Source organism: Lontra canadensis, unplaced genomic scaffold, assembly GCF_010015895.1.
Source record: "Lontra canadensis isolate GAN:19392208 unplaced genomic scaffold, GSC_riverotter_1.0 scaffold36, whole genome shotgun sequence".
Classification (NCBI taxonomy): domain Eukaryota; kingdom Metazoa; phylum Chordata; class Mammalia; order Carnivora; family Mustelidae; genus Lontra; species Lontra canadensis.
In genome coordinates this window covers 5,014,807-5,035,881 of record NW_022631030.1, presented here as the reverse complement: position 1 = coordinate 5,035,881, position 21,075 = coordinate 5,014,807, and the positions used below count along the sequence as shown (strand labels likewise).

Genomic DNA, 21,075 nt, shown 5'->3' with positions numbered 1-21,075 from the left:
TAGGGGGCTTCCATGGAACCATGGTGGGAGATGAAAAGCCCAGCACAGAACCTGTATGTAAAATGCCATGCAAATTAACACCTATTATTTTTTTGAGTCAACAGCACCGGTGCTTTTTGGGAGATGCTTGTAGCTCAGTTTCCCATGCTCCTGGGTTGGCACAAAGGCCTGCCCTCGCTGAGTCTCCCAGGGCCCTCTTGTTACCCCAGAAGTGCACCATTCCCCCTCAAGGGAGCACCAACCCCCAGAGGAGGCAGAAAGGGACAGAAATGTCAGTGGCTGAAGTCCCTGGAAATTAAATTTACCACCCGTGAGGATTCTGCTCATTCTCTAAACTTGCCCTGCCCAGCTGGACGCCTGGGCTCCAGGGCGGGCGGGGGGAGACCAGCCCTAGCTGGGGTGACCTCCCGCAGCTTCCCTTTTAAGGACACTCAGGTCTGATCCCCACCCTCTCCTCCCAAAGCTGCTTCTCCCTCTCAGTAACTCTTCCTATGGATGGGTGATTCCAGGCAAAACCCTTCCTAGGGGAGGTGATTTCAATACGAGGACCCACTAGCAAATGCCGGCCCCTCCAGCAGAGTTCACAACCACCCCACCCCAGGATCTCCAGGCTGCCTTTGAAAGAGCAGCCTCTGCCAGGAGGGAAGACTGCCAGTGGGAGCACCCCCGTGGGCCGGAGGGCTCGGAGGTGGAGATTTTGTGAGTGCGAGTACGTGAGCGCGTCTGTGGAGGGGCACGGTAGGACTGCATTTCAGTTGCCCAGACTTGGGCTGCCTTCGAGCCCCTGAAGCGCATCCTACTTCAGCAACTCCTTTCTCTTTAAATTCTTTTTCCACTTGGTCAGCACTTTTCCACACCAGGTGTTCTTTGCCCTAATTGTTTCTGGAGGAAGAGGGTGGACCCAAGAGACCAAACGCATTTACTCACACCTGGGAGGGCGGGGGTGGGCTATAGATGTGGGGTGCCTTACTGAAGGACTGAGGCCCAGCAAGTGGCAGTGGTCTGAGTCTCTCACTGTGTATGTGTTGGGGGGGATGTCATGCACCCCTGTCCACAGAGGACAGCCTGGGACCCACCTCTCCTGCTGGATCTCTCTGGCATCACACCCACGATACTCACAGTGGGAGGGGAGGCATGGGAAGAAGATCATAAGATATACTGAAGGCCTGGGTGGCTCAGTGCGTTAAGTCTCTGCTTTCAGCTCAGGTCATGATCTCAGGGTCCTGGGATAGAGCCCCGCATCAGCTCTCTGCTCAGCAGGGAGCCTGCTTCCTTGTCTCTCTCTGCCTGCCTCTCTGCCTACTTGTTCTCTCTCTGTGTCAAATAAATAAATCTTAAAAAAAGATATATATATATATATATATATACCGAAGGTTGGATGCATCCGTGGCTCATGGCATGCCAAAGGACAGGGACATTCTGACACACGATGCCAACCCCTCTAAGATGGGGTCCCTCGAGGTGTGCTCCAACAGCCAGAGCTGCTCTGCAAACCGTGTGCAAAAGTCTGAGACCAGATAATACAAACACAGAGAGTGAACTTAGAAATGTTAATAGAGCCCCAAGCATGTGATGACTGGGCTTTTCCTGTGGACAGCAGGTATAGACTGGCTTGAATGTGTGTGGTGGGTAGACCTGCTGTCCTGTGCGATAGGACCGCTTGCTGGTCTGTGATAGACCAGAAGTGGAACAGGTCCTGTACCCCAGATTGTTGGAGAGGCAATGCCCCGTAAGGAATGCCCACCGATGAAACCATGTGGATGGTGACAGATAACACGTGGATGCCTCCCAACTGGGCCTGTTCTCTTTGTCCACATACTTCTGGGGGCTGCAAAGATGGGAGGCAAGGGTGGTGGGAGCCACTTCCTTCAAGAGACCTCCAAAAGTTAGAATGGATAGTGCCAGGCAGGACTGACCCGGCCAACCATGGCTCATCTGGGCAGCAGGATCCTGCCTTGTTTGCCCTGGGGGCTTGGGTTTGGGAATCACGAATGAGTAAGAGTCTGTGAGTGATAAGGCTGGTATAGGTGAGAGAAGTTTGCTGTGGTTGTTTTGTTTGGGAGGGTTCTCAGATTGCTAGGGGCAGACAGGCAAGTCCTCACACCACAAGCTGCTCTCCCGGGATTTCCGGCACACGGAGCCATGGTCTGAAGGCTGGGTGGTGAGTTCGTTCCTTCGAATCTCCCTCTCACAGAAACTGGAAGCGTTCTGGTTTAGAGGACTATCACAAGAGGCAACAGGCTTATGCTGCAGTGTGGGGGGTCTCAGGCAAGAGATGAGAATGGACTTCAAGGCACTAAGGAATATATCCTACAAGAATAGGGGGCCAGGAGAAATTGTGGGGTTAGCTCTTCTTAAAGAAAATACCTGTTAACACCGGGAGATTCCTTCATTTTCCAGGGATGGTTTTGAAATGTCACCAAAGGAAGAGAGAGGCATGGACAAGAATCCCTCCAACCGCAGAATCCTTACAACCTCAAAAATTCATCTCGGGCGCCTGGGTGGCTCAGTGGGTTAAGCCTCTGCCTTCGGCTCAGGTCATGATTTCAGGGTCCTGGGATCGAGCCCCACATGGGGCTCTCTGCTCAGCAGGGAGCGGGCTTCCCCACCCCCTCTCTCTCTCTGCCTGCTGCTCTGCCTACTTGTGATCTATGTCTGTCAAATAAATAAATAAAATCTTTAAAAAAAATTCATCTCAGTCCCCCCCTGGACACTTGTAAGAGCTGTGGCTTCACTTTCCTCTTCAAGAGAGGTGAGGGACCAAGCAGGTACACGGGGAGGGGCAGGACCAGTGCCAGCAGGTGCAACTCCTGGAGACCACTAGTTCATCCCCTTTCTTTTACTATTCCAGCACCCTCCTCCCCCTATTACCATGAGGAAACTCAAGTCTAGGGCACAAGTAGACATGGCCCACATCGCTCAGTGACAGAGCGTTGTCTTGTCTTCTGAATGTTTCTGATAATTATCAACCTAATGATGGATTGTCTTTGTACAGGGTATACGCTCTGCGGAGCACACTCATACCCACTCGGTCATTTAATCAGGAAAGGGGCGGGTGTGTGTGCACGAGCAACTCATTTAGAAAGGGCTGTCAGTGGGAAACTCTTCCTCACTACCCACCGCCCCTCAAGTACTTCCTAGATTTCTGCTGTCCTCTCTGTCATGGAAAGAATCGTTTTATTCTATAAATATTCGGACTGAAAGCCATACGCCTCTCTAAAAGGCTTCTGCCTGTTGCTGCCTAGAACCTCACTTCTTGGTTGTGATGAGACACAGTTTCTTTACCCTTGGCTACTGAGGACTCAGTAGGGTGGAGATGGTGAGGAATGAGTTGGTTGAGAAGGACTTTCTAGTCTTGGGTTAGTTACTCATTCTTCCTTATGAAAGGCACTAGCCTATCTGTACTCCCCTTCATGGTCATGACCATTCCTTCCTAAAGCCATGTTGGAAGTTCACAGGGTGCAAGGCAAAAGGGTTCCCAAAGAGCTAAGATGCCTTGGAGGTCCTTCTGGAGGTGGGGCAAGTGTTAGCCATTCTGCCTCACCGACAGGACAATGAGTGGCCGGAAAGGACAACAGACAAAGCTCAGTACCCCCCTCATCTCTAGGTCCCTGTCCTCCCCTGGGTCCCCTCACAGAATTCTTCCTTCCCATATCTCCGAGCAGGACAAAGGTGCCAAGGAATTTGCCCCACTATCATCTAGGTTTGCCAACTCCACCCCAGGGTCCCATCAAAGAGTTGGTGGGGTGGTGACAGGTGCATTAGTGAGGCTGGCTCAGGATGAGAGAAGGGAAGGAGAAAATTCTCTCTGAGGCTAGATTCTCACCCTCCCCAGTTCACTGGAGTCCCTGCTCTCCCCCAGCAAGGATGTTTTGGCCCCAGACCAGGCTTCTGGCTCTTGGACTATACCAATCCACCTTTCAGGGGTTTGGCTTCCCGCCAGCCCCTTTGGCTGGTGCCCCCCTCCATCATCTTGGCACCTGTCCTGATGCTACCAGTCTCTTGTGTCCTCTGTCACTGGCTCCTGTGTTGGTCCCCAGTCTCCCACCACTATCTTTGGGTAGAAAGTCACTAGAAAGACCCGGATTTAACTGTATCATTTGCTAGGTATGGGATCTTGGGAAAATCAGCCTCAAATCCCTCAACTTCAAAGTGGGATGATGACACCTACCCACACAGAATTGTCACAAAGGCCGAACGCATTAGGTGTTTGAATGTGGTCTTTTAGACACAATTATCACCTTCATCCCTTCCACCATGATTTCCTGTGATAGAAGGAAAGCCCCTTGAGGACATGGATGGTTTCTTCATCTTTCTGAGCCCTGGGTCTACACTAGCATACTCCTTGGCTGGTGGTTATGAGACAACCAGCTAGGTCGGAGAGAGGGCTCAGAGGAAAACAGAGCAAGGAGGCTGGTGGTGTCCAAGGGGACATGGAGAAGGCAACTGGGGAGAAGGGACCAGGGAGAAGCTGAGGGTGATGTACCAGAGAGGGAGGGCTCAGCTCTGAGGAAGCCTTTCCAAAAACGCAGGACATGGGACACGATAGCAGGGAATTTGGAAAAGCGGAACGTGTGCACTGTTTTCAAGATTCAGCTCCTAGAGATTACCCAGCCCAAATCCTTCCTTTATGGGAGGGAAAGAAAGGTCCTGGTGGGGAAGCTTTTGCCCAATAATCTGTAAGGAGCAAACGGCAGAGACAAGAGTCTCATTAGGAGGGGCGCCTGGGTGGCTCAGTGGGTTAAAGCCTCTGCCTTCAGTTCAGGTCATGATCCCAAGGTCCTGGGATTGAGCCCTGCATTGGGCTCTCTGCTCAGCAGGGCCCCTCTGCCTGCTGCTCTGCCTACTTGTGATCTCTGTCTGTCAAATAAATAAATAAATAAATAAATAAAATCTTTAAAAAAAAAAAAAAAAAGAATCTCATTAGGAGTCAGATAGGCCCGAGTTTGATTGCTGGTTAGAAGCTGTACAATCCTGGGCGAGACAGTTTCTCATTCTTCAGCCACAGTTTCCTCCTTGCTAAAAACGGGGATGGTAAGAATTAAATGCGATGACGCCTGTGAAATCCGAGGCCCACGTCCTTATCCTCAGGTATGGGGAAGAGGCTACGTGAATGTGGCTGGAGTTTCTCTCCTTCTTCCCATGCCCAGCGTATCTGTCCTCCGTTTGAGGCCACTCTGTGACCCTTGTGGTCAAAAGTCACAGGGTTAGCTGTATGGGCACTTGGGGTTTGTCAGTCACAGACCCGGGGGCTTTCAAAATGTGGGTAAGCCTGCATTTTTTTATCAACCGCTCAGTTGAGAACAGGAAAAAAAAATGCTGTCAGCTTCAAGGATGAAGGGAAAATAACAGTCAGGGAACTAAAAGAAAGGATAGAAAAGCTGATGATTTGGAAATCTAAACACTTGGCTCCAGTCCTCTGGGGGTGGGGGTAAGGGTGGGGGAGAAGGACTGAACAGGGGATTGGGAACTCTTCTGGGGACTCGTGCTGCCGCAAAGACACTCAGAGACCTTGAGCACTCAGTCTGTCCTCGGTCCTCTGTGCCTCTGCTCCTTATAAGCAGGAGGAAAGGGAAGAATGAGGGAGATGCCTGCCAGGTGTCTGCCAGCCAGGAGATCTGTGTCTGGACCTGAGGAGGCTCTTCTTTGCAGTCCTAGCCTGTGCAGATGGGGAAATGACTTCCCTTCCCAGCTCCCAACCCTTGTGCCCCTTGGGGATTTCACACAACACAGAAGGTGCTCTCAGAGAGCTGGGGGTTTCTAGGTCACCTTTTGTTTGTAGTTCCTTTAAAACTCAGAGACAAACCACCCCCTAATTCACGCACTGCTGGGAAGGGGAATCTGCCTTTTAAAAATCCAAAGGAAGCCATTTAACCAAGTTGGTAACCATTGTGACTCATAATAAGCTATTCTCTGTAAAAAAAAAAAATGAGTCAGAATGACTTTCCAGGAAGTTTGGTTACTTTAATTAGCTACCTCTTTTTTCTTGCCCTTAAAAACGTACAGTAATTTGCTGATCACCTAAGTATGGATGTTAACCGGCCACGGCGCTGAGTCCCTAGAAGGGAAGACTCTAGGGGTGGAGAAGTTTCCAGACAGCACAGAGCATGGACTTCTTGGTCTTGGAGTTGAGGAAGACCCACACAGAATCCCTTTTTGAATGGGAAATGAGAAAAATCAGCCTCCGAGGCTGACCCACTTGGCCTGACCCAACGGGAGAAGGGCATCGCAGCTACCTGGGGTCACAAAGTGCTCAGCTGTGCTGCTCCTTCTGCAAACTACAGAATCACAGGTCCTCGACGATGCCATTGGATGTGATGATGACCAGAGCTGCCATGCGTCAAGCGCTGTGCTAAGGGCTCTAAACATCATCTCAGTGACATTAATTGTCCCTCTCTACAGAAGAGATGAGGTTAAGCTAACTTAGCAGATCATACAGCTGGGGAGCAGCTAAGCTGTGATTTTATTTTATTTTATTTTAAGATTTTATTTATTTATTTGACAGACAGAGATCACAAGTAGGCAGAGCAGCAGGCAGAGGGGCTCTGCTGAGCAGAGAGCCCGATTCAGGGCTCGATCCCAGGACCCTGGGATCATGACCTGAGCCGAAGGCAGAGGCTTTAACCCACTGAGCCACCCAGGTGCCCTAAGCTGTGATTTTAAATCCATACCCTTCAAAGATCATCTGTTCCTGCCTCCTAAGGAGGCAAAGTGGCTGGGATAAGGTCACGTACGGAACTGGGAGTAACTGGTATGACGATCAGATTCCCAAAGTGCTAACTTATGTCCGGATTCTTTCTCCTTCGACTTAGTCTATGCACAGCTCGCAGAGTTCCAGAGAAGAGGCCAGAACCTGGGTGAATCATCTCTAACAGCTTCATCTTCAGAACCCCCACCTAGGACCTGAACTCCCTTTCTCTCCTGGCTCACCTTTTAGGGTTTCATGTAGCTCCTTCCCACTCCCAACACGGTTACCCTGACTTGACCGCTTAACTAGTCGCAGAATACCAGTGTGGTCTTGTTGCCACATGGCCACTCTCTTAGCTCTGTCTGCACACACCTGGGGTAGTATGCCTGGCCCAGGTGAACAGAACTCTTGATGCTGCCAACAGCCTATTACCAGGAAAGGGCAGCCCAGGGTCTCCTGCACAGCGGATTCTGGAGTCTGATTCCTCTCCAGGGCAGAGTGTCAGAGCCATGACTGCCTATCACTTTCCAGCTGTACTGATTTTATGGCTTTTTTTTTTTAATGATTTTATTTAGAGATGGAGAGACAGAGAGCGAATGAACAGACAGAGAGAGAGAGAATCCCAAGCAGACTCCATGCTGAGCACAGAACCCCATGCAGGGCTGGATCCCACGACCCTGAGACCATGACCTGAGCCGAGATCCGGGCTTGGGTGCCTCACCGACTGAGCCACCCAGGCAACCCCAGCTGAAACTGATTTTAAAGCCTTGTTCCAGTTCTCCAGGCTGGAGGAAATTCTGTTCTCCGCTGGCGAGAACAAGTATCTCCCTCCACAGACCTCAGTATAACATACTCAGCAATTAACTCAATTGAAAAATGAGCACAACCGGCCCACACTCTCCCAGCCCAGCTATCGCTACTCACAGAGAAAGACGTAGAACCTACAGCTCTCATGTGAATTGCTACCTGTGCAATAGGATTGTTTTAATATTAAATTGGGGAGCAGAAAAGTTTATGGTAAATGTATCCTGCAGATGCCCTCCCCAGGACCCCCAATTATCTTGCCCCTGACCCAAGCTTCAAGAATGGGATTAGACTGCACCTGAAGACTTGGGAAAAGAGTTTAGCTCTGGGGGACATTGATTCTCTTCCACTTCTAATTTCTATGTCTCTAATGATCCAGATGAAAGACTAATTGAGGTCTTGTTGGAAGGCTATTAAAGTTATTTGGTGGTGTTACAATTTATACTCATGTTTCTTTAAGTTCTTTTTAATTATATGGAGCTTTCAAAGCAAAGCTTGGACTGTGGAGTTAAAAGCAGAGAGCTAGGAAACTTTCTTCTCAATTCTTTCCTGCCCTCATTCTCTTCTTCACAAAGCAAAGTCCTCTTCCAGGCTCCGAGCCTTTCTTTCTGGGTCTCTTTACCACCCACATGCATGTAATTTGGAAGAGGAAAGCTTGTGCACGGGCCTCTTGGGCTAGTTCCTTGAGGGCCTGTTGAGAAACCTGGGGTTAAAAGGCTTCAGTCCCCATCTACAGAAGACACACAGTGCTTTCTCTCAGTCAGAGCGGCTAGGACCACAGCCTGCTGCTTCCATAGGTGTTGGAAAGGAGCATCAAGAAGTTGATCTCCTCCCTAAGTTTCCGGATTCCATTTTGCTTTTCAGGATCTGGCCCTTTCCTAGCCTAGTTCTGGAGCTTTAGGCCCCCTTTAGACCACTATCTACTGTTCGAAGACTTCAGGGTCACATCCTATGTCTCTACGGGAGTTCCTTCATTGCCGGAGACCCAGCTTTGGGGTCTGATTGGCTGAAAGATGGAGCAAGAAAAGATACCGCATTGTTCCATGACAATTTGCAACAACTTGCTCCCACCCGTGCTTGCTGGCTTCATTCCCCAGAAGAGAAGACCCTTACCTGTCTCCACCTGGCCGAGGGCACTGCGAGCATCCGTGGAGTCTGCTACATCACCACTCATCTTGATATCTGCAGGGAAAACACAAACTGATTTTAATGACAGGTCACAATTTTTCTTGCTATGACATATGTGGCTTTAACTAAACAGCAAAGATGAATGTGTAATTACAACAACCATCAGACTTTCAAATTCCTGACTCCCAAACATACAACCATTAGAATATTCATAAGCTCAGGGCACGAATCCCCTCCTCCCAGGCGCGCCTCCTTTCCCTGGCCTTTCTTTCCCCCTTCTCTGCTGCTACTCTGGGATCTCTCACCTTTTGCATCATTCATTGTCACTTCCTTCAATCACCAGGCTCAGTTAGTAAAAATTTAACAAGGGGAGGGGTACGGAGAGGTGGGGATGGCGGGGTGGGGAGCGGGTGGGAACCAGTTCCCATTTTGAATCCTCATTGCCTTTGGGACTTGAGGGATTTATTTTGCTTTTTTTTAAAGTAGCATAAAAAAATATCTGTCTCCCTTCCCCTACTCCCCCTCCCCATAATAACTCTACCCTGGGAGGTAAGAGCACCCTTGAACCCAGGCTTGCCCTTCTCACCTTTCTTGCCCAATTCCTGCCCCCTGCTCTCTGTCTGGTTCTCAGAGGTGAGCCCACTGTCTGGGGATCAAATCCTAGCTCCTGTGTGGCCCTCCGGAGATCCTTCTCCTTTGGGGATCCTTACCTTCTTTCCTACTCCTTCAATGTGCTCAGGGAGAAAGGGATGGTGGGCGGGTCAGTGCCCCGCAGAGACAGAATACCTACACCAGGCCTGATCTCAGCCGCCTAGTGCTGCTGGCCCGGCCTCGCTGCCCTGCTTCATTTCAATAAATTAAACATTTACCCATAACAGACAGCTGCCACCACCTAAGAGGCCCTAAGTCTCCTCCAGGATCAGCAGAGAGAAGCAAAGAGGCAACTTTGAACTAACTCCCTCTCTCAGCTCCTCTCCTTATTAAACCACCCAAATACTGAAGCCGTTAAAGACAGAAGAATATTTTATTCAAATCGTGTTGACCCCCCCACCCCCACCCCCACCCTCTTCTCGGGGGTAGCACTTTAACTCTTTCAAACCAGATAAAGTCTTGGTGAGGCAATTTGCATCCCCCGCTCCCCAGCCAATCCCAGTTGAGCATGCAGTCTTAATTTGCATCAGGTAATCAGGCAGTTGGCAGTCTGGACGCCCGAGGTCTGGAGATGATCAGGATGAGGGAAAAGCGTGGACCTCCACCCGGGGAAAAGCGGGAAAAGCAGGGAGAACCGTCCCCCCCACCCCCGGGCATGATGTGTGTGGCTCTGGCAGAGATTTAAATTATGACCCCTGGGGGTGTAGTGACTGCGGTGTGGGAGGGGTGACTGCCATGCCAAGCAAGAGAGAGACTGAGGCTCAGGGGCTCTCCAGCTCTTAGAACACTCCAGAAACAGGATGGAGTAAGCAGCCATGGGAGCCACTGTGATCTGAGGAATATTTTTGAGACCCACCAAGGGAGGACTCCCAGGTAAATCCCAGGAGCTCCGTGTCCTGCGCAGTCACAGACCTCTAGGGGGGACCTTGCCACCGTACCGCAGCGCCTGTCCCACTATACTACATTTAGGAAGGCATTTCTTGAGCCTAGTCTAAGCCCTTCCTGCTGTAGTTTGAGACTTTCTAGAGAGACAGTCATATGTGAATATCAGAACTAGTGTGGGTCCCCTGGACACAGTCGCAAAGGGCTTCGGCTGCTGCTCACCTTCTGCTCCCATAGAGAAATGGGCTTTGCTTCGTAGGAGCCCTGGAGCTGGGCACAGCCTAACACAGATCTGCTCAGCGCACGCTTCCCCCATAGGGATTCTTCAACGGCACTGGGGAAAAAGGCAGAGACGGGCCCCTCAGTTTTCTAAACGGCCTCAGTAGCGCCTAGAGTGGCCTCAGAGCATTGGTTCTGGTGGCCCACAGACCTAGATTTAGCTATGGCTAACTAGTGGGGGACCCTGGCCACGTATAGGAACCTCAGTTTTCTCATCTAAAAATTGGGAATAATGAAGAGCACCTGGGTGACTCAGTCAGTTAAGCGTCTGCCTTCGGTGCTTGTCATGCTCCCAGAGTCCTAGGATGGAGCCCTGCATGGGGCTCCCTGCTCAGCGGGGAGCCTGCTTCCGCTCCTCCTGCTTGTGCTCTCTCTCTGTCAAATAAATAAATGGAATATTCTTTAAAAAAATTAAAAACAAAAATTGGGACTAATGATACTTCCCAGAGTTCTTTTAAGGAGCAAACGGAATACTGAACGAAAAGTGCCTAGCACAGTTCCTGGCGCAAAGTAAGCTCTCGATAGAAGAATGAACTAAAGAGGTACATAGGTTTCTGGGTTAGTCCCCTTCTCCCAGAACAAGAAATAGCTTTGGTTTTCTGTCTCAGCACTACCATATTTGTCTTTTACCTGGGAAGCCATAGGCGTTCTCCAAATTCTGACTTCACGGGGAAAGAGCTCCTGAGGACTGTATGGGTTTAAGAGGCAGTAAGGCTGGGATGATGACCAGATTCTCAAATCAACTTATTTCAAATTCCTGATATTTAAGAAGGGTAACTGTTTAGCTAAACCACAATTTCATGCCTGTAACCCAGACTCCCTCTGACACCCTTTCCCTGCATCGCCTTTAAATATAGCCAAAAGCCATCTCTCACTCAGCCTTTGAATTAGCTTTAAAGGTACTCCTAATCATGTCTAAAATTGACTTTTGAGGGAGGCAAAGGCCCATACTCTGCCAGGACATCTTCTCCTTTGATGTACCCATTATGGGAGTGACATGGTGACACTTTGGGATTGGACAGGGATTGGAGCCTGGATGGAGGGGCAGGCTGAGATGATCTACAGAAGCTTTTCCTAAGTCCCACAGGATGCTAAGAGACTAAGAACCAGTTCTTGTGGGTAGGAGGCTGAGGCCGATGGGTGGGACGAACTCTTGGGTCTCAGTCTGAAAATGGGCCAACACCGAAACTCCCTGAGACGCCATAGCCCTTTGCCTGTCTGACAGCACTTGCCAGGGGTGAATGAGGGAGGTGTGGGGTGGGGCTCGTCTTCTCAGCTCTTCTTATCTCGACAGGCAGGCGACTGAGTAGGCTTCTTGCCATCACTCCCTTCCCTGGGGAGGCTCAGCTGCTCTGCGTAAGATTCCAGATTCCACACACAGACCCTCACCTGCGTCCCCCGCACCAGTACACTCTGAAGCTGGGGCAAGACACCGGCTGCTGGCCTTGCCCTCCCTGTGCCTTGGCTTGACCCACAGCAGCCCCTCTTCACACATCCGTGAACCAGGATGCATTTGTGAGGCTGAAGGAGCAAAGTCCAAGGCTTCCCCAGGCTGCAGACAGAGAGTCCCCATTGTACTGAACGCTATGCTGGGGGGGGGGGGGGGGGGGGGGGGGGGGCTAGGGAGCCTACCCTTCTCTCTCCTATTGTCCATCTTCATCTCTCTGAAGGGACTGGAGCTGCCTCCTGACTCCCTCCCTTCCTCACAGGCTCACCAGTGGGGGCACTTTTACCAGAAGGAAACCAAGGGGCCCACCAGTCCTCCTTCTGAGCTAGTCGTGACTCCAACTGTCTCCTGGAATAGACTTCTGTCACTTCTTCAAGATGAAGCCACTTCCTCTCACAATGAGGCCTTCCAACCTGAATGGTATTCCTGAGCTGTAACTGGTATTAGTCTGTGAGACTTGATCCCAACCTTGATAGGCAACAGCTCACAGTGAGGAGAAAGACAGAAAAAGAGATGCCCTGAGGCCAACCAGGTGTTGCCCTCCGGCCAGATTCCCACTGTTTCCCTCTGTTTTCCTCTTTTCTCTCTCCCCAGCTGTCTGTCTGACTCTTGTCTACCCTTCTGCCTGTTTTTGACCTGGGAGCAGGGAGGCCCCCCCCACACCTTGGCTGGGGTGCCCCCGTGTCTGGTGACCTCATGGCTGCTCAGGTGTTCATGCTCCTGGAGAGAAATGCTCTATAAAGTACAAAGTGCTCAGACCCCAGGCTGACCTGAGTCACGGCTTGCACCCAGGTCATCTGTGTGGAAAGATGGGCCGACTCGGGCGACACACAGCTCGTGGACCTGAGTGTGGGACCCAGTGAGAACCTGTGCCCTGTTTTGTGTACTCTTTCTCCCTCTCTTTCCCTCACCCAAACTGTTCCAGTAAAATCAGTGGAGGAGGAGTCCCCAAGGGCCCAGGACTGGAAATTCACAGGTAAAGTACTGTTTGTGAGGAAACAGCAGGACACAGAATTACTGTGTGTGAGGGGAGGGCAGGGGAGATAAGACTCAGAAGAGACCAAATTTCTACCAAGAGGGTCCTGGACTGAGGTTTCTCCAGAGAGGAACCTGTAATGAGACACTCCACAGAGGGACCCTCCCTCATAGACCCCATGGCAGGGGCCACACTGAAAGACCCCACAGGATGACCTCAGACCAAAAAGCCCGAGAAGACCTAGCAAGGAAAGCCCTCAAATGGAGACCCCGTCAGAGATCCACAGAAAGTCCCAAGACAAGAGATATGTCTGAGGTGCCACCAAAGGGGAACCAGACACCACTGAGGGGCCGAGACCGAGAGGGCTCTCAGGGTGGTGCGGGCAGACTAAAGAAGTGGGCTGGGGAAGGGCAGCAAGTGAATGTAGACGAGTGAGTCAGGTAACCCACCCAAGGTAGACGGAAACCCTCCCCTGGGTTTAGCTCAATCTCCCCTTTTGCATTCATAGCCCCTGCCTCCAGGAGACGGTGAGGGAGGTGTCAGCCTGGAGTTTCCTCCAAGGCCAGGGTGTGGGGGGCTTGGCCCTCTCGATGCTCTCCTCTCTGCCAGATCCTCTCAGCCCCTAGGCATTTCCCTGCTGGGTCCCAGCTGTCCCACCTCCTCCCACTTCCCCCAGAGTGGGAGCCTCCCATAGACAATGAGGTGGAAACCCCCTAGGAAGTCTCTGATCTTGTCCCTAAAGAACTTCCTGCCGAGGGCCCACCTTTCTGAGGTCTTGCTTCCCCTCCGGCCTAGGCCTTCTTGATGGGAAGTGAAGTGAGGAGAGCAGGGGAACAGCCCCCAGGAACGCCCAGCTCCATGTTGGTGCCACAGGGTTTGGAAATAGACTTTCTTCAGGTATTGGACGACACCCAGTTGAATGCTTCCTTTGGCCTCCCTTGGCCTTTTCTGGCATGTTCTGGCACCTGGAGATCCACGCAGAGTCAACATCTCTCTGTGAGCCTGACTGTCATTCAGCCCTGTCAGGACCGTGTTTGGGGAACTGGGGACCCTGGGGCTCCCCATGCACCTGCTGCTGCCTGTTTTCAGGACTGCTGGGCCTCAGGAAGGGCCAAAGCCTCCAGATGGCTCTGGTTCCTTGTGGTGGGTCAGGAAAACTGCCTCTCCTCACTCTTCCTCCCTCCTCTTCCAGAAAGGAGTCCAGGTACAAAATTCCCATCAACAGCCCTAAATCCTAATAAAATAGGATCCTAAATAAAAGTTATGTGGTGCTACCCTCCCACTCTGAGAAGCAACTTGCTCGTTTGAAATGGCCAAATCAGTTGTAGTCTTCTACACCTTGTGTCTGTTCTCCACTCAAACCCTCAGACATCTAGGAGGCCCACCTTAACACCAAGTGTGACCATGCAGGATTAGCAGCTCCTGTCTTAGCCTGCTGTGGAAGGATGGATCAGCAGGGTGAGTGGAGAGGACTTGGTTCACGCCATGCCCACACACCATTCACACAGGGGCAACGGACTCCTGGAAAAGCATTCGCATCCCCTAGCTTCCTTCCCCTGAAGAAAGGGGGTTTTAGTATCTGAATCCATGGGACATGGAACACAGAGAGTATACCTCTTACCACCCCCTCTGAGACACAGAAATGGAAGCACCTATGCAATAGTCTCACGGGTCCATGTGTCTGGCTGCTCCTCCTTCAGGGTCCCGCAGAGTTCCTGACCCACACCTGCACACGGATTCCCCAGCACGAAGCCTACAGTACTGCTGATAACCACAGAGCCTGTGGGTAGGCACTCATTCACACATGGGGTCTGCTCCACCGCTCCCCCCCCACACACACACACGAGGACAGTAGACTCACCTCTGATACACAGGGACACACGTTTCCACAAGCCCTAATCAATACACTGCACCTGCCCCAGGTGTGTCTCTGCAATTGCCAGGCCCCACTTGCTTCTCCTAGTGCCCCACTACACCTTACAAATGCCCACTCTGCCTCCACTTCACATAAAGGACCGAGACACAAAACACGTAACATGTGGATACAAGTATTTTCCTCACTTATGCAGTCCCAGGTCCACACCCCTGGCTGAGTGAGTGAGCCACCCTTCTGCGATCAGTGAGCAGAGCAACTTGAGCCAGACTGCAACAGCTCCGCATACCCAAGTCCCACACAGTCTGCCACTCTCCAGATCCGAGGCTTCAGAAGCCCTCCCACCCTTCACCCCCCCAAGTCCCCACCTCCATTCTTTTCCAGGGTCCCTCGACATCCACCTACCCACATCGCTGGCCCCTGGGTGACCCGCTATCCACACTGCCCTCTCCTGGTCGCTGGGGAAGAAGACCCCCTCCCCCAGAACGGCGCCCCTCTCCCTCGCCTCCTTCGCCCCCTTCACCCCTTCTCTGTCACCTGTCAGCGCTCACTCCCTCCGCCCCTCACCTGTGTGCATGGGTTCCAGATTCACCATCCTGCCCCAGCCGGGGCCAAAGCCAGCGCCCCCCCAGGCCCCTCGCGACTGCCCCAGCCGGGCCCCCTGGAAAGCCAGGGTCTCCTTCCTCCCGCCCCCGGCCGCCGCCGCCGCCGCCGTGGAAGCCGCTGCCGGGGCCGTCGCCGCTGCTGTCGCGCGCTCCGCTGCTCCCGCCCGGGCAGCGCTCTGCACGGCCAGGATTGCCACACTCCCCAGGTGAGCACGCGGCGCGGGGCGGGGGCCGCCGGCCACGCCCCCTGGCAGGGCCCCCGCGCCTGGCCCCGGGCCCATGCAAACCAGTGATTTGCATACGCGGAGCTGGGGACCTGGGGAGGGGGACGCGGGCTGCTGCCGGGGCGGGTCCCGCCGACCCTGCGGAACACCTGTCTGCCCTAACCTGGCCCCGCAGCCTCTCCCGACCCGCGCCCACAGCGCCCCAGACTCCTGGTCCAGCTCGCCCTTTATAGGAACCCTTGATGGACTATCCAGCTGGGGCCTGAGCTGCTCTCTGGACAGACTCCCAAAGGGTGAGAGCTGCAAGGAGTCTAGAGTGTTTAGAAAAGACGTGGGGGTGTGGAAAGAATCCGGCTTTGCTCTCTCGCCACGGCTTACAAACTGTGACAAGAGCCAAGGCTTTTCACCTTCCTGCACTCAGTTTACTCATCTGTAAAAAGGGGCGGTTGCTCGTCCTAACCCGAATCTATCCACATGCAGTTTAGCCGGTGGCCGAACCCCCCCAGCCCCCCACAGGTGCTCACAACATCCTAGGAACTAGATGGGGCCCAGCGTATTATCCCATTTTCCGTGTGAAGACATTGTCTCCTGCCTGTCCTCCAGGTCCCAGGTGGCTCTGAGACTCTCTGAGAAGATGATGTGAACATTATTTACCAGGGTCAGGGATTGTGGGGACAGCCACCTGCCTCATCTACAGAGCTGGGAAGGGACTTGCCAAAGGCATACCATTTCCTAGTGCTGGAGCCTGACTCAGTCAGTTCTCTGGACTCTCCCTTCAGTGCTCTTTGTAGCACCCAGCAAAGACTCAACATCTTAGTTCTCCCGACTCTTCTCCTCCGTTCTTTAGGTCCCAGGAATTGGTGCCAAGGCCAAGGGACCACCTGTCTGTAAGCGCAGAGAGCCATGGGCTGAACAGGAGCACAGGACCTTGCCCTCCTTTCCAGATAGGTGTCCCTACCAACCTACATTCATCTTCATCTCAAGGACCCTTTCCTGCTCACAGAGCAGGTTCTGAGCTTTTCGGACTCTCTGCCTTGTTCATGGTGTTCTTTCCATCTGATACATTAGCCACGCCCACCCCATTGACCCCTCTTATAATATCCAGCATTTACTGAGCTCTCCGCTCTGTGCCAGGCACTGTGCTAACCAACACTTTAAAGGCTTCCGATCTTGTCTAGTCCTCATAACAACTCGTAAATGGGACTCTTATTACTTCCATTTAACAGGTGGATAAGATGAGGTTTAGAGAGTGGAACTTGCCCAGGGTTGCACAGCCAGTAAGAACCAGGGCTCCTGATCTGAAACACTGCCTGCTCCTCCTTAGCACAGTTCAAATGCCCCCTCCGTTCTGAACTTGGAAGTTATCTGATCTTGGACTAAATTAGCATAACACTTCAGTGTGCCTCATAGTCCTTGTGGCAGGTTCTGTGGGGCTTTTCTTGTCCTCCTTCCAGGTCCTTAACTAATTGGCTGCCCGCCCCCTCCCCCGGCTACACCCCACCCCCCCCCACCCCCCCGCCGGCACTGAGCACAGCACAGCACAGGGACACACAGGCTTAGGGAGGACTCTGTGGGTGCCACAGAGGCTGTGGAGGGGTAGGAGCTGCCCAGTAAGTACCTGTTCAGGTTCATACAAACCACCCTCCCCCAGTCACATCCTCTTCTCTTCTTCCACTCTTGGCAAGAGAGAGGAGGACTTTCTTCCTGATTCTTTGGCTGAGGGAAGAGATCAGTAAAGGCTTCTCGGATACCTCCCGAACCCAGGGATCCCTGTCAGGACACCTCTAACCTGTCCCTTCTTTCCCTCCCCTTCTCCCCCCTTTCCCTTCCCTCCTCCACTCCAGGTCTGGCTCCTTCCCTGAGGTCCCTTTCTTATCTACAATGGTATTTCGCCTGCCATCAAGCTAGAGAAATGCCTGCCCATCATTTATATACCCCCATGTGCTTGTGATCTCCATATGTCAATTTGCATAACATCTGTGTGGCTGTGTACACGAAGGTCTGAGTCTCTGACCACCACAGCTGGGACCTGCTGTTTCTCTTTTCATGTGCAGAATACCTTTCTTCTCTGGGCTTTGGTTTTCCAGAAGCCCGGGGTTTGGGGGGTGGGGGTGCGGCAGTGGTGGTGGTGGCATGTGACTTATGGCTTCCAAGGACCTTCTAGCTCAAGCAGGCTGGGGTTCTGGTGCCTTGGGGATGAGGTGGGACGAAGCTCTTGTGGATGGCAAACCATAGAGGCAGAGGTGGGACCTTGGAGGTTCACAGTTGGAAGAACAGCTTTGGATTCCAGACCGGGTGGGGGGAGGGGAGAGTGAGGGGGTGGGGGTGGGAGAGGGTGACAGACATTACCTCACCTTCATCCCTGGACTCATTCATTCAATAAATATTGAGTGCTTCCTACCTGCCAAAAGAGGTGCTGTGCGCCGGGCACGCACCTTCTTATTTACTGAGCACACCTTTAGAAGGAAGACACGACTTTGAGACTCCTTCTATAGCTGACGGTCAGGGAAATTAATGCAGCTAGTAGATGGCAGAGTTAGGGTTTAGAACAGGTCTGCCTGACTCTGAAGGTGGCACTTTTATTTTTTTCGTTTTTAAAAATTTTATTTATTTACTTGAGAGAGAGACAGAGACAGAGATATCGACAGAAATAGCTAGAGAGAGCACAAGTGGAGAGGAGAGGGAGAAGTAGGCTCCCTGTTGAGCAGGGAGGGGGCTTGGACTCACCCCGGGGATCATGACTTGTGCTGAAGTTGGACGCTTAACCCACTGAGCCATCCAGGAGCCCTTAAAGCTAGCACTTTTAATCCTACCCTCCAGGGTCTGTGCTGGAGCCTCCCCTTCTCTTCTGGGATCATGTCATTCCAGGTGAAAGGAATCTAGACGATCATTCAGAGGAGGAACCCAGGGCCCCAGAGGGCGGGGGTGGTGGAACTTGCCCAGGGTTCCCGAGCAAGTGGACAAGTCACCGCAGAGCTGAGACCCTTCCGTTCTCCCTGCTTCTCCTTCATCTGGTCCTCCAGAGTCTTAGCAGGATGGGTGGGTTTGTGGCAGGCAAATACGGGGCAAGGGGCAAAGCTGGGAAATCTCTCTTCCTTCCCTCTCGGACTTGCTTGATGATCATTTCAGTGAGATGAACTGAATGGGAGTGCAGAAGACCTTTTTATCCCCCCCCCCCCTCTTTCCCAGAACTCAGAATTTCCATGAAACCAGCTTTTGAGTTCTGGGCAGATGGGAGATCCTGGGGAAGGGGAAGGTGCCAACCCTCTGGACCTAATACTCCCTGTTCTTTGTTTGGCTTGGGAGAGGGAAAGGTGTGGGGAAAAGAAGAGAGATAGGATGTTGCCTGGAGGTTAGAAAATGAACAGAGAAAGAAAGGGAAAAAGAAGCAAGGACAGGAAATTTCATTGCCTTTGGACATCAAAAGAGGTGCATGCAAATGAAATGCAAATGAAATGCAAATGAGGGCTCCCTGCTTCCCTCACCCCCACCCTTTCTCAACAGCTGGAGGACTTTTCCAGAGAGTAGCCAAAACTTTACTCCAGGATCATGTAGTCCCCAAACTGTGATCAACGCTGACTCTATCCCAGGTCCTCCTGGTCTTCCTGGGGTGACATTTGATCCCCTCAGAAGTCACTAGCTCTCGAGGCCCCATTTCTACTTGAGCATGCTTCTGCTTCCAGAACAGGAGTCTCCAGGAGCCAGCCTCCCCTTTCAGACACATTGCTGGATGCACTATCTCCCATTGAGAGAAGGTGTTTTGGGGAGGGAGGTGAGCCCCCGGTCCCCTTCTCCGCCTCGACAAAGAGAAGTGGCTTTCTTGGCTGTGGGCCCTGTTGCTCACTCTCATTTCCTGTCATGTCAGCTGGATTGAGTTGTCAGGGCTGGGAGAAGGGTGGAGAGCCAGGCGTCCTGGAAGGCCACCAAACAACAAGTCCCTTCTAGCTCCTTCTGTCTGCCAGATGGGCTGCAGGGCCCAGAGCGTGGGGGTACGGGGTGGGGGTCAGCTCCCTGCCTTGAGGCAACCACAGGGAATGGAATGATCCCAGCTCAGGCTTCCCAAAAGAGCAGATGGAAGGCAGTAGAGGCCAAGAAGAACTTGCAGGCCTCTTTTAAAATCACACCTCAGAGGCAATCTGATGGCTCCATTGCCAGGAGGAGTATTGCAGGATGGGGCTGAGAGGGTAGTGTCAGGTGGCAAAGTGAGAGGTGCTCTGGGAACTAGGATAAAGCCACTGTTTCTGGGAAGTGGACCAGAGAGGACAAGGGAGTCAGGACCCTGAGCTATTCCCTGCCGCCATATCCCCAATGCCGAGTCCCCAGCCAGAGACATGCTCTCCCTACCCCTACGGCCAGCCTCACTCACCTCTAAAGGGAGGAGCGCACACAAACTCACAGCCCACTTGCACTTGAAGGTTCTGAAAAATAGTAATCATACGGATTTGATTTTAAAACAGCATAACAACTTTCTGGTCTTGGGGACTGCATTGGGCCTGGGTCTGCCACTGCGATGACCCCTTCAGCAGAATCCCGCCTCGGTCCTTTCCCGACTCTGCCGGGCTACTTCAGACCCGGTAAGCCTCCGGGAGCGCCCGCACGCTCGGGGCAAGTCTAAAGCCAGCGCGCCCTCTTGCGGTGATGGGGCGCGTGTGACCTCGGCTCGAGCGTCCTTACCTGCCAGACTGGAGCGCTCTCACCGCGGTGGTGCCCTGAATGCCCTCCGTGGCTGGGGGACTTCGGGTGAGGGCCCCAGTTCCAGGCAGGTGGGAGATACTGAATCTCGGTTCCAGCATGCTGTTGGGTCTTAGGCCTGTGCTCCCACCGGAGGTCAGACTTTGCCCGGGAACCCCGGGTTGAGTCAGCCAGCCTTAGCCCCATCAATGCAGTGACAGGAGTCCTGGCCTTGTCTGGTGGCCATCCTGTCGCTGGACAGCTCTGCTGGCTAAGATGCCCCACTCCCACGGTGCCCTCTGGGGCTCCCGAGCTACATGCAATCCCACACCCCAGTGCATAGAAGGTCAGGGGCCATTCCCCCATTGATCAATTCAGAGTGTGTATTGAGTACCCACTGGCGCTGTGGCTTAAGCTAGGGGCTGGAAACATACTGCAGACCAGACACTGTCCCCGTACTTAGGAGGCTCCCAGGCCGGTGATGCTTGCGGAGCGGGGAACAGGGAACGCAAGTTCCTGGTACTGGACCACATCCTCTAACTGAAATATGGAGGGGTGCTCCGGGGGCCTGCTGCGGGGCCCTGGGGGTGGGCAGCGGGTCACCACCGGGGAGGTGGACACCACACACCCTGGGCCTGGGGCCTGAGGTGGCTTGTGACCTGCCTTCCTTCCTTCGCTCCACCTAAAGCTCCCTGAGGCTGGGCTCTTCCCCAAGAAGGGACGCCCCAGTCCCTGCCACATGAGTCTGTGTGTTCCTCTACCTCCCTTTCGCTTTCTTCCATCCCACTGTCCATTCTTCTGGGTCTCTAGCAGGGAGTGCCGTGGTCAGCAGTGAGGGTCTCTGTGG

The 21,075-nt window shown here is 52.8% G+C and overlaps 1 protein-coding gene across 2 annotated transcripts in view; it reads right to left on the bottom strand.

Annotated features, from left to right (window-relative positions):
* POU2F3 (POU class 2 homeobox 3) overlaps positions 1-21,075 on the bottom strand; it is a 103,251-nt gene that overhangs the window by 60,912 nt on the left and 21,264 nt on the right. The window contains exons 1-2 of one of the 2 annotated variants that reach the window (XM_032868740.1): positions 15,296-15,397; positions 8,606-8,674 (exon numbers count right to left, since the gene is read on the bottom strand). In XM_032868740.1, coding sequence (XP_032724631.1) covers positions 8,606-8,674; positions 15,296-15,323 — 97 coding nt within the window. In that variant the 5' untranslated portion in view covers positions 15,324-15,397. Of the gene's footprint in view, positions 1-8,605; positions 8,675-15,295; positions 15,398-21,075 lie in introns of those variants that run through there. The other variant, XM_032868742.1, reaches the window with a different exon arrangement.